General features: G+C 49.4%; 1 protein-coding gene across 3 annotated transcripts in view; it reads left to right on the forward strand.

Annotated features, from left to right (window-relative positions):
• The window catches only part of CECR2 (CECR2 histone acetyl-lysine reader), a 100,500-nt gene that overhangs the window by 63,945 nt on the left and 23,487 nt on the right, over positions 1-13,068 (forward strand). For 2 of the 3 annotated variants that reach the window (XR_007169601.2, XM_048080445.2), the window contains exons 3-8: positions 4,682-4,865; positions 5,596-5,735; positions 6,220-6,324; positions 6,975-7,024; positions 9,428-9,597; positions 10,315-10,392. Coding sequence is in view for 2 of the 3 variants with exons in the window: in XM_048080445.2 (XP_047936402.1) it covers positions 4,682-4,865; positions 5,596-5,735; positions 6,220-6,324; positions 6,975-7,024; positions 9,428-9,597; positions 10,315-10,392 (727 nt within the window). In the remaining variant the exon portion in view is untranslated. The remainder of the gene's footprint in view (positions 1-4,681; positions 4,866-5,595; positions 5,736-6,219; positions 6,325-6,974; positions 7,025-9,427; positions 9,598-10,314; positions 10,393-13,068) is intronic. The other variant, XM_048080541.2, reaches the window with a different exon arrangement.

A 13,068-nucleotide genomic window follows, 5' to 3' on the forward strand; every position in this document is an offset into this window, starting at 1 on the left:
CTTGCTCCATGCGCTGGCCTCGCTTTTCAGAACATGGCCCAGAGCAGCAAAACCCCGTGCGGTGGGAAGGGTGCCTCCGAGAGCAGGGCAAGCCACAGAGACAGGCTGCCGAACTGGGATGGCAAGGGGGGAGGAGTCCCCAGCTCCCCTTCCCCGGAGTGCAGAGAAACCTCCCTCTTCGGAGAGGCAGCCGGTCGGCAGATGGTCGGGCTGCGGCGCTGGGCTCTCGGGGGGTGTATAATTTCTCCGACTGTTCTGGACGCTGATACCCATGTTGGGGAGGAGCCCCTCCTTAGCCTTGCTCTCGCCGTCTTTATGCCCTGATTTTTTTGCAGCTGCTGCTAAAGATCACAGGCAACTTGAGCTGCAGCCTCGCCAGTACTCTCGTGGATTGTCGGCAGTTATTTCTCCCCTTTGACACTGATGTGCTAGGTCGTGTCCTTCCCTGTGTCCCAGATTTCCTTTCGTATGTGTAGAGGTCCACAATGTATGATAAAAACTTTCAACTACAGGTACAATTCAGCTTGAGCCCCTTGAAAATCATTGCAAAAAAGGTAGGGACCTATGACAACAGCCCAGTGGTTTCACAGTCAGGGATGAAAATTACGTCAGGTTCATGAGAGAAATCAGCTGCATCCACTCAGATGTATTGCATAGATGATACATATTTACCATCCCACCACTTCCCCACTGCAGTTATCCAAATTGCTTACTGTGTTGGGTGGCAACTGCAAAGCAGGGGATGCAGTGACAAGTGAGGTTAACGTTGCCTTGTTTTCTGAAACATTAAAGGTGCAGAGAGAGGCTAGTGATGTTGGGATGGGGAGAATACCTCTCTGGGGGAAGGAAGAAATTTCAGTCACAGACTGTTCTGAAGTAACTCTTCCGACCTCTTGTAGGTGATTTCTCTAATAGTTTTCCTTTCTAATGAGCTGTATGGAAGATTATTATTGCTGTGTGGCAGGGGAAGAGAGAAGGGGGAGAAACAGTGGCAGTCATTGTGGGCCATGGTCTCTCAAGTAGTTTCTAGGAACTCCAATTTACTTCAGGGAAGAGTTGATTTTCCTTTGGATGTGTTTCCTGAGACAGAATGTGTGCATGCACCAACCCATTCCTCCATGTGATTTGTGGAGAAAAGATATTGCTCGTTTAACATTGCTTTTGTTGGTTGAATCTTGTTAAAAGTCCCAGTGATGCTGAGAACCCTGGGAGAAGAGATACCTCTGTCTCATCTCAGCGATCTCCTCCCTGCCTTCTTGTTTCCTATAAAAAGGTTCTTGGAGGTTCTCAACTGCAGCAGAGACTCTGTGGGACTTGCCAAATATGCAGGTGTGTCACTGTCTTTTTTGAGAGCTTGAAAAATAGTATTTGACAGCCTGCATCCACGTCATTCCGCTCCAGGACCCTGTCTGTCTGGTTCTTGGTTTTAGATTTTATGGCTAATGCTAAACAATTAGTCGCAAGCATTTCTGCTTTGTATGGGGAAGAACCCCAAGGGCAGAGTTCTCACAGATTGCTATGCTTCCTGTAGATTTTCTCCTCCAAACCAGGGGGTCTGTTTCAGAAACCCTTTTCAAAGGGAAATTTAATAGAGGCTAGCCAAATGAGACTAACCGTAGGTGTGGCAGAGAGGTTGAAGACGAGCACCCCACATTTGTCTGGAGAAAAGAAGCCAGCCCCCATGAAGAGTGAAAATATAAATTGGGTAAGATTGAGAGTGATTGGGAATGCCTTGAGACATCTGGTTCCCATCTCTGGTTCTCATTTCTATCCTTATTCAAAGCGACAAATGCACAGTAGCAGTCTTTGAAAATTGATGGGGGTAGGAACTCAAAGTACTCTTGAGAACAGAGCTTGTAATGTATCGGACACTGGGTGGATGGCGGAAATTTCTAGTGTTAGCCACTTATGTGAAAGTCAAACTCAAACCAAATTGGTTAAGTCAACAGAGCCTGTCCCCAGGGGAAATGAGAGTTACATAGGCAAAGATTTCAGATGATCTTCTGGAATTGAGGGGCTTCCTGGATCAGTTTTCTTTGAGAGTAGTTGAAATGGTAGAGCAAGATCAGTGAACTCATGCAAGTGGTAAGAGTATCTGTCTGATGCATACCTTTCCCCTGTTTTTTGTGGAAAAAGATTTAGCCAGAAGTCTAACAGGTCAAAGCTTTGTTCCCTTTGTTGCTTCTTCCTGGCATCCCATGTCACCACTAGTTTTTCAGGATCCTAGGAAAACTGTTTTTGCAGTCTGTTTTATTGGAAATAAACACTCTGTATCAGATCTGGTGAAATGAGCTCAGGGTGCTGTAACTCAGATGCTGTTGGAGATACTACATACCCTTTCCACAGTGGGCTAAGCATCTGAGTATGGGTGTTGGCCTTCTTTCAGGAAAGGATATTCTCACTGTTTCTGTTCTGAAAGCTTGAGTCAAATGTGTCTTTATACATATACACGATGGTTTCAGTAAATATTTTGTATTTAAGCTCTCTGTGATCAAGTAGCACTCCCAAAGACAAAAAGATTATACAGAGAATCTAGTATCACACTTTTTGCCAAGTTGAAGTCATTGGCAAGTTGGATTAGATCTTGAGGTATGAGGAAGTCACTGTGGAAATGCACAGCAACTTAAGGTAGATGCGTTGTGCATTGAATATTTCATTTGAAAAAGTATAGTTTCTGTATTTTTTCCCTAAAATTATTACTTGAGACAGCACAGAAATCATTTCACGGAGCAGTCCTCTTTATTGTGTTGACCGAACATTGTGAATTGTTTCAAGTTGCATTTGATTGCTAATATTAGTGGGGCAAAACAATGACACTTGGAAATACCAATGATCTGCTCCTGTCGTGCAGAAAAGAACAAACTCCAGGCTGTAAAAGGCACTAGATTCAGGTACATTTGAGCATCTGTTGTTAAATACAACCAGGGGGTGATAAAACTCATCCGGTGAGAGGAGTTAGCTCTGAGAGGTAAGCTTCCATTTGACGTCAGAAAGAAGCAGGTTGGTGGGGAGCAATCTGCGGGGTGGTAACATCAACTTCTCTCCATCTGAGGAGGAAGGGAAACGCTGCCAGGTGGACGTGGCTTGAGGAATCATGTGGCATCTGTTCCCTCGTTCTTGCAGTCTCACTGTCCAGTCGTGGTCCTTGTAAAGGAAGTCCAGTCTTTACCAAACGTGTGAACCCCCCTGTCTAATAGCTAACTTCATATTGACTTTGACGATCTTCTTCCAGTTGGATCGTGCTCCTCTATCTCTTTGTTTAAAAATAATAGCTTTTGTAGTAGTTAGCAATTTCTCAGGCAAATGCAATTCTGTAGTGCTGGCACAGTTCCATTAATCATATAGAGTAATCAGTTTGTGCCAAAAACCTATCAAGTTGAGCTGCCTTTTTGAGAGCTGGTGGGAATGTGTACCCAGTGGTGTTCTTGCCGGCATATGGACTTCCCGTGTGTGCAGGAATGGCTGGGGTATGGGGGGGTCCCCTTCTCTGTGCTCAGGGCACAGTGCTAGCAGACTAAAAGAGACTGGAAAGTCTCAGGTGTCAAAGTCATATGGAAAGATCTTGGCATAAAATTTTATGTTTAGGGACACATTTTATGTTTAGGGACGCATATCCCCAGCCCTTTTTCATACACTCCCCTGAAACTTTCAGCAGTCAGAATAAGCTCTCCATAAAATATAGGCAGGAGCTCTTTTAGCCTTAAGCTCCACCAGCAATTTGATATATGTCAGATAGGAACATTTATCCTCAGCGTCAGATGAGAGTAAGAAATATGTGTTTCTTTGGGTTATGTGGTGAACTGCTGGCAAAGAAAAGAGGATTTAATGTGGCCCAGCTGGCAAATGAGAGAGACCATTTTAGTGGTAGTGCTGAAGAGCTCAAATGGTCGATTTGATAACCTGGGAGACTTGAGAGAAGAGAGCCCTCTAGGCTGAACCCTGCTCAGGAGGTCCACTCGTGTTGGAAGCAAGCCTTGTTGTGTAGCAGGGCCCGAGCCGAGTGCATTAACTGTGCAGTTGTCCTGCCAGAGCCACAGGTGGTGGAATGGGCAGAAAGCGTCAGCACATTTGGGGACCAAGGGTGGGGGGAACAGGGGCCGCTACAGGAGTGTGGGAAGCATATGGTAATGGAACAGGGAGGAAGTGGTGGTGGCAGAGAAGATCAGCTACAAGAAGTTTCAAACCAGTGAACTAGCGCATGGAAAATTATTGAAGAGGGAAAGGGAGGAGCAGGGCTTAGCAATGGTAGATGTGAGGAGCAAATGGAAAGGTGAAGATGAGGGTATCTGCATGAGATGGAGAGTGGCAGAAGGGGATTGGACTCATGCGCTTCGTTGCATCCTGGTTTAGCAAAGGGTTGATGTTGGTGCTAGCACAAGGCAGGGCCTGCAGGGACGGAAAGAGGATGGGGTGGGATCATGTTTAGTTTGTTCTTTCAGCTTGGAAAGAAATAATAGTCATCGAGTCCCGCAAGCTAAGCTGTCTGTGTATAATGTGAAATCCCATGGTGTTGCAACTAGATCGCTCTGTCTTGAAAACCTGAGTTACAGAGCTGCAGTTAACTGTAACCATCGTAGGGCACACTTCTCCTTCAAGCGCTACCTGTCTCTGCAGTGCATGTGTTCGAGTTGCTCCAGGCAAACTACAGTGAGTGTGTGTGGGCATTTGTTTCCTTGGTCAGATCCCAGACGTTTCACAGCTACCTGGAGGACATCATCAACTACCGCTGGGAGCTGGAGGAGGGGAAACCCAACCCGCTGCGGGAGTCCACCTTCCAGGAGCTGCCCCTGCGCACCCGGGTCGAGATCCTGCACCGCCTCTGCGACTACCGGCTCGATGCAGATGATGTCTTCGACCTCCTCAAGGTGTGTTGGGCAGCTGGAGAAAAACATGGGGCTGCAGGAGCTGGGCCAGATTAGGGAATCTTCTTGAGAAGGGAGAGGATGCCACTGTTAAGTGAATTTTTAGGCCAGGTACTTGGTGGTGCTGTAGGGCAGTGGTTCCCCATCTCGTTCCCCAACCCTTACCTTGCAGGTGAACCAAGGCAAACATGCAGGACTGCTCCCAGGGCTCTTGTTCTACAGGGATGTGTTTGTAATACAAGTAAATTGGCTTCGTTGGCTACTCTTCCTGAGAAGACTGAATTTGGAGATGCTCCAACTGCGATGGCAGGGCTGGGAGAGCTGGGGCTGTGCCGCTGAGGGATGGTGTGAGATGAAAGGATGGGGCTGAAGTGCACCGGGGGCTGGGGGAAGGGTGGTGGGGAGGGGGAGGGAGCTTCTCAGGGCTGTGCGTGACTGTCGCCAGAGCTAATTAGACCTTCGCTGTCAGGAGCACCAGAGATGAAATGTTAAAACGAGGGAGGCCATTCAAATTAGAGATGCCAATCTCAATCCCTCCTTAGACGGAGAGCGAACATTGCCTTCCCCCTGGAGTAACATTTTCCCAGATCGGCCTGGAGGAGCAGCTGTACTGCTGTTGTGGCATGGTGGGAGGGAGGGAGGTGTTTGCGGAGGGGTGTCGTCATGTTTTGTGTGACAATGTGGCCGCTTTTCAACTTGTCACTGTCTGGCGGGGGGCTCCCCATGGGCACAGGGCTTGGACGCCGACAGCCTCCGTGTGGAGCCGCTGGGCGAGGACAGCAGCGGTGCCCTGTACTGGTACTTCTACGGCACGCGGATGTACAAGGAGGACCCGGTGCAGGCGAAAACCAACGGAGAGCTGGCTCCAGACAGGTAACAGCCCCTCAAATGCCCCTGTTGCCCAAGCAGGGGCATGGTGGGAGGGGGGCGGCGAGGCCAGCCTGACCGGAGGGGACTCCGCCTGACTGCTGTTGTCCCGGGGGGGCGGCTGGGAACGAGAGGCCGCGGCGGTGCGGGGTGAGAGCGAAGTTGCCAGGCAGACTGCGAGCTGCCCCGCGTGGCGCATTGTGCCGGAGCCAGCCTGCAGCCTTTGTGGCACCAGGAGAGCCTGCTGCGGAGCGATGCTGCCTGCCCCACCGCATTCCTTGCTGTCTGCCCCGCACCGCGCCGGCGGCTCCCAGAGCAGGCTCCCAGCAAGGGGGAAGCCCTCATCTTCTCCCCTCCCTCCCCGTCTGATATAATCCCTCCTTCGGTTTGGTTCCTAGCAGCTGTTCCGATTTCCCTGCCCTTCTCCCTCCCTGCCAGCCGCGGTTCCTGTGCTCAGTAGATATTTCATGGTGGTTTTGCTGTTTCGCAGGGGGTGTGGGGGGCAGACAAACACCCCAAACGTTCCTGGGAAAACAGGCAAGAGACGAGGACGACCCCCTAAGCGGAAAAAACTACTGGAGGAAAATTTGCTGAGGTATGGAAAGGTGGTTCCTGCAAGAGACATAGGATGCGTGTGTTCCCAGAGGGAAGTCTCTCTGATATTTCTCGCGATTAATAATATAATGTGCTTCTGGGGTTCCCCCAGTAAGTATGTATATATCATGCAGCCATAATTTCAATGCATCTCTGAAGTGAAGCAAGCTTGGGCTTGGTAGGTGCTTTGATCGCTCTCCAAAGAAAATTCTGACTGAGATGGATGCCAAGCTTGGTGAAACACTGGGTATCACTCTTCCAACTGCCTCACTTGATGCAGTTCCTCTGTGCAGTGCTAGGGGATACGCTCCTGATAAAAGAGTGCTTTCAGTGTGCAGCGCTTGAAGCCAAAATCTTGGCTGCTTGAGTCAGTATAGATTTTGGGATAATTCCCATGAGAATTGAGATACTGTCCTTGCCAAATTCTAGCCTGCATCCTTCACTTCTTAAAACTTTATGAAGCTATGGCAAATATGTGTGTTTGTATGTACATATATATATATATATGTACGTACATAAATATAATGGATGGGCTTTTTGCATGTTTTTTGTGTGCATTGATTGCTGTATCCCCATTCTTCTCCAAAGTGTCTTGTTTTCGGTGATGTGAAGTATTGTATTTATTGTATCACTTCTATTTCTTTTTGGTAGGGAGAAGGCAGAAGAGAACATGCTAATCCGTGAGACTCAGATAAGAAATGGTAAAGAGATTTTCTGGGGTCAGGGTTGATATCAGCTAACACAACTCCGAAATTATCAAAGCTCAGGGAGTTGCCTTTCTCAGGAAAGGGAGAGTCCGTCTGTCAGTGGTCCAGCTGAGTCTGGAAGGAGGGGTTAGTGTTACAGGCTGCCCTGCAGCTGGGAGCCCGGGCACCTGCCTGCTTCCTATCTTATCCTGGATTAGTTTGGGATGAACAAACGCAACATATTGGGTTACACGAAGCCTTAGGGGCCCACCTACTCACTGAAGTTGATAGAAATGGGTTGTGAATGGCCCTCGCTTCTCTGGGGGGGAGTTGAACACAAGCCCCTGTTTGTAGCAGGCACATTTTTTCTTTCATGCCGCATGCACAGGCTGGGAAGAGAGCTGGGTCAGTGATGTCAAGATAGGGAAGGACCTTTCTGATTCTCCTCACCTCTCCCTCCAGTGTCTGTTGGCTGAGCTTGGTGCTGTGTAAATGACGACTTAGGGATACCCACCTTAAGGGTTAATGAGGCAAGCAGGAAAAGAGAGTTGGCAACATAATGTGCAACTGAGTCCGAGGGGGCCAGGGCTCATTTGTCATACATGCGAATCCCTTGGCTTCCACATAACTCACGGGCTCAGCCTGCCCATTCCTCCACAATAAAAGGCAACTGTGGCATTGTCTTTCCCGTGCCTCGTTCCCTTCTGCCTTTGTGCTCAGATTTCCTGGCTGCTGCTCTGGAGTTGGGAGGCAGAGCTGCAGCTACGCGCGTGAGACACTGGGTTTTATCAGATCATTGTTTTCTAGCAAATTGTGCCGCTTCAGCTGTGGAGTAATCTTCTGGTGGCACAAAGCAGTGTATTAGTCCTGGCTGCTTTTGAAGCCAGTCAGCCACAGGCAGCTGGCAGGGGAAGGGAAAAAGAAGGGGCAGGCTTCAGGGCAGTGTGCAGGTGAGCTCCCCACTGCAGGGTTAGCTGCGGTAGCTTGAGATGTCACAGCCCCTAGCCATCCGCTGCCTCCTTCAGCCAAAGGAGACAGCATCACAGAGCCAGGGCGACAGAAGCTATAGCACATGGTTTGCTGCTTTGCCCTCTCTGGTCCCTGGTATGTTAACATGAGCTGCAGCCGATGGCAGGTTAAGCTGTCTTCTGGCCTGTGACCTGCAGCTACCACGGCACTGAGGTTCCCGACCAAGGGCAGGTGGCCGGAGCGAGGCTGCAGCTCTCCGTCCTTCCTGGGGCAACCTGATAGCTCACATGCAGGAGCCACTGGTAGCTCAAATCCACAGAGGGCCTGGGATCGTGTTCAGAGAGAGAGGAGCTGTGTTCTTTCGCTTGTTTTTATTTTTCATTGTTAATTTTCTTGAAAATGTGGTGAGAAGCTGCATGTCATTTGCTGTTGGGGGGGGGGGCATTGCTTTTTTCCAGTAGACAGTGGTTAGCCTGACTTTTCTTGAGGCAGCTGAGAACCCCTCAACCCAAAAGGATTTGAGCCAACGTCTTCCCCTCTCCAAAAGTGAGCCACAAGCTCTCTGCTTAGAGAGCATCCTGGGGCAAAAGCATGCAAGTTGCAACTGATGAGGCTTCTATGCTCTGTGTAAACATTTGTGCAGCAGGAACCGCGTTCCCTCTTTCCAGGTGGGTGTTCCAACCACCATGCGAGAGAGCCTTTCCTTCACCATTAATATTCAAATGTTTCACACAAAGCGGAACAGCTCTGAATGTCTTGGTAGTTAGGACATGCTTCAGAGTGGTGGGAGATCTGCTTCAGATCCAGCTCTGGATCAAGCAGGGATGGGATGTGAACTTTTGCAACTTCCCCAGCATCTGGCAGCCCGATGAACCCCATCCTTCACTTCCTCTTCAGTTCTTTCAAGTGCCTGCAAACAAAATGTTTCATTTGGGTAGAATGGAAGGTTTTATTCACCGCAGCAAAGGTTTGCAGTACTTAAAAAAAAAAAAAAAAAAGTATTTTTTCAAATAATGTTCATTTTCATTGTTTTTATTCTGCTGCCAGACTAAATCAGACATTTGCATTGCCCTATGTCCTGCTCTGGCTGACAGCCTCCATTACAAGAAACAAATCCGTCTGGTACATCATAACTGGAGTGGAGGGTTATTGCAGCGATGTCACACCACCTTTACTTCTTTACCTATGTAATTCCTCTGTCTTGGCATCACTTTCAGTGTCACCAGGGGAAGTAACCATACTTGTAGTAGCTTGAGAGTTTTGGGTCTCTAGCAGTGCAGTTTTTAGGCACACTGACAGTGCTTCCCCTGCTAGAGCATGTTTCCCATAACAGTGACCATGGGCAGTATCTTTTCCTCTTCCCAAGCCCTGAGGGCAGGAGAAGAGAAGGGATAAAGAAAAGTTTAGTCATAACTGCTGTGGAGATAACATCCTTTCATGTTGTTGAAGGGTCCCAAGGGCCAGGCCGTGGGACATGGTGGCTGCTGTGTCAGACGGAAGAGGAGTGGAGGCAGGTCACAGAGAGCTTCAGAGAGAGGACTTCCCTTAGAGAGCGGCAGCTCTACAAACTCTTGAGTGAAGACTTCCTGCCGGAGATCTGCAACATGATTGCACAGAAGGTGAGGAGACATGACATCCTGTTTACCTCTGTTTGACTGCTTCCAAGAGCATGGACATTTGCTGATTGAAGGAGAGCTAAATCTGAGCAGCTATCACCCCCTCCTGCTCCCCTCTCCAACCTGCAAGTGCCCTGGATGCAAGGGCTGTCTAGCTTACGCATGGGGAGAAGGATTCTCCCCATGGAATGGTAGGGCTAGAGATCTGGTTGATGATTGCACGGTAGGATGGCTGAAGGGGTTACTGTCTTCATCCATGTTGTGTGTCCCTTTTTTGCTAGCAGGGAAACTGTCTGCTTCTGAACTGCTGCGATTTACTGCCTGGCTTTTCTATGCAAGCTGCCTCTGATTTCACTTCTACTGCAGTTTCTCGGCTGGCTCTGCTAAAGGGGCAGTTGCTGCTTTAGCTGTCCTAGCTAAGTCTGCTTGAGATGGTATGTCAGAGCCCTTAGACTCCAAAGGGTGTTGTCCATCAAAGGAACATTTTCAGGTGGGACAGCAGGAACAGGATGCTTCGTCTGGATGGCTTTGTAAAATGGGCTTTGCAGTCAGCGTGATATTCTTGGACTGAGTTCAGTTTGTTTGTTTGCTGCCCTTGTAAAGCTAATAGGGATTTCATGGTCACTTCTAGCCCCCAGAGTTTCTCCTGCCACTATCACCGATGTACCCTAATTTCCTCCACTCTCTTTTTCCTTCCCTCAATTCTCAACCCTGTTTCAGGAGAAGCGTCTGCAGCGGACAGAGTTTTCTCCCAGGTGGATGTCTGACCATCAGCCCATCAAACCAATCAAGCAGGAGGTGAGGGGGGGTGCAAGGGGGAGGACAACGGAGGGAGGCGAGAGCAGATGCCTCCTGGGGGAAAAAATAAACCGCAGCATCGCTATTCAGTGGAAAGGAGTAGTTTGAAAGTGCTTGTGCTGAAAGAGAGATGGGTGGTAATGCCCGTCAAATGCAGGCTGACACTCAGGGTTTCTATGGCGAGCAGGGAGGTGCTGCCCTCTGGATCGCAGAGGTAACCGGCCTTGCCGCAGACGCTGGTGCAGCTGCATATGGAAATCTGTACTCAGCCTGGGGAATTCCACTTCAATGAAAGTGCTGGCACATTCGAGGCAGTTCAAAGAAAAGTTGAAGAAGGATGAGAGGGCTAGGAGAACTGGCTTACAAAGGGAAATGACAGAAATTCAGCCAAGGGGAAAACGTGAGGCTGCAAACACATGAGGGTGTAGATAGTGCAGAGAGAGAGAAGAACGACTTGATGTAGTACAGAGCTGAGCTAGGAGGGGGTCAGATGGAAATGGAAGTCACAATTTAGGCTGCTTAAAGAAATGCTCATCAAACTGTAGTATTGTCTGCTAAAACAGCCCCTCCGTGCCTCCTCACCCTCATCTTCTCTCTACCCCATTGGTGTAAAAGCGCTGCTGCTTGCGGGTCTGTGCAGTGAACCAGACCCAGAAAAACGGCTAGAGTTAAATATAACCCTTTTCTTTGGTCAGTTATTTTTAACATAGATCAGTTTTCCGATCCAGTTCACCACACAGCCCCCAACAGTCACGTTGGCACAGCCAGGGGCATGGTGCGGTGGAGATGGGGGTTCTTTGAACTGACAACTGCTACCCAAAGAAATTGGTCAGGCAACACAGGATTAGCTCTAGAGGAAAAAATGGCTTGATTCTATCAGGCCATGGCATAATCCCTCACTGCAGATGTAATGAAAACAGTTACCTGTTGTTTTGTCCCAGAATGTTGTCAAACCCTGGGAAATTGAACTGCAGGGAATATTCCACGTGAGTCAGGGGTTCCTGCAAAACAAAGGAGAAAGTACAGTTCCCCACAATAAACACGATTACTTAAAATACATAGAGGAAGGAAGAGCCTCTCATCATGCTGCAGATAAAAGCCTGCAGAGAGGAAAATAAGACCCTGGCGATGGTCAGTTTGGGGCCAGCGCTGCCCTCTGCAAAGCCCACCGTCCAGGAAGCGCAGGGCCACGTGTTTGTTCACAGGCAGCAGAAATCCCAGGGGAGGAGGGGAGTGGGAAACACATGGAGCCTGAATGATGCTAATCAGTACCGCAGGTGCTCCAGGTCTGTGGAGGCACAGGGCTGTTAATTGCTGCCTGTGGGCCAGTGAAATGTTTTCCAGTGAGCGGGGGGCCCTCCTGGCTCCTGCTGCAGTGGGGAGTGGGGACTCAGCCAGCATGAGGATGGGGAATCTCTGGGCGGTTGTGCCGGCTACCCAGCGGGATGCAGCACGCAGGGGAGCCAGCGATGGTGCCAGGCATCTGATGGCTTGTTGGCTGAGCGAGGGGTGGGCAGCAGGCAAGCCTCAGGGAGAAAACTGCCTCCCGTGCAGGGGTGACCCCTGCCTCCTGGCCCCATTAGATGGATGCCGCGTCGGTCCGAGATGCAACTGCTCCGTAGGCTCCTAATCCTGTGGGGGATTTCTCAACAGGTGGTTCAGATTAGCTCCTCATTAAAGAGCCGCCTGAGCAGCACCCTCATTAGGGCAGTGCTGCGGAAACCGGAGCAGGGAAGGTTTGGAGGGCGAGGGGCCAGGGCGCCCGTGCCTCCTGCTCCTGAAGTCTGATACTCGCTGTCTGAGAGCAAAGTAAAAAGCAGAAATTTGGCCCTTTTGGGGTCCGGGGGGAGGCAGCAATGTTGTGTCCTGGAGTGCTCTCTGGCGGAGGGAAGGAGGTGGTGGTCACAGAAGTGAGAGTTGGTTTGCTTGTTTTTGGCTTTTTTCATGCAAGTGGGAATGAAGCCGGAGAAATGTTCTCTTTGCTGCTTCTTCATTCAAGAAGGAAGTTTAACTTGTGTTGGTTTCTTGCTTTTGTTGTGCCAATGGGTGTCTGCTTCCATCACGTCTAGTAGGAGTTTGAAACTTGCTATCTATCTTTTGTTTGTGTTTGTTTATTTTTTAACCCTGAGATGAACGCCCTCAGCTCCAATGGGCTTTAATTGTGACAGCAGCAACAAGCAGTAGGTCCCTCTGAAATTCAGGCTGTTTCTGTGTCTGACGTGTCTTGAAGAATCCACCCAGCATTGCCACTGCCCTGCAAGCACCACAGTGAGCAAATGCAGTTGTTATGGGCATCTGCTGCAGTCTGTGGTTTCTGCCTTTCCCTTTTCCTTCTCTTCCTAGATTTGTCAGGTTGACATTCTCTCCTTTGCTAAAATCGTCTCATTGCCTTGTCAGCATGATATTTGTGAAGGGTTGATGCGGAACATGCTATGGATTCTGTCTTGCGCCGTTACAGTATATATGGGGTGCTCGATGCACCCAGTAGGCTTGGAGAGGTCCTGGTGTGACCACTGTGACTTGGGTGTTGTGTTCGTGTTTATGTAGGTTGTGAGTGGTGGATGCTGCATGAATCTAAGGGAAGGGGAGGTCTTACCTGTGCGCCAACGTTTGCACAAATCAGTGTGGCATGTCAGGTTGGCTTAGATCTACTGGCTGGAGAGTCCAAAGGCTGAT

The sequence above is a fragment of the Anser cygnoides genome, chromosome 1 (genome assembly GCF_040182565.1).
Source record: "Anser cygnoides isolate HZ-2024a breed goose chromosome 1, Taihu_goose_T2T_genome, whole genome shotgun sequence".
NCBI lineage: Eukaryota > Metazoa > Chordata > Aves > Anseriformes > Anatidae > Anser > Anser cygnoides.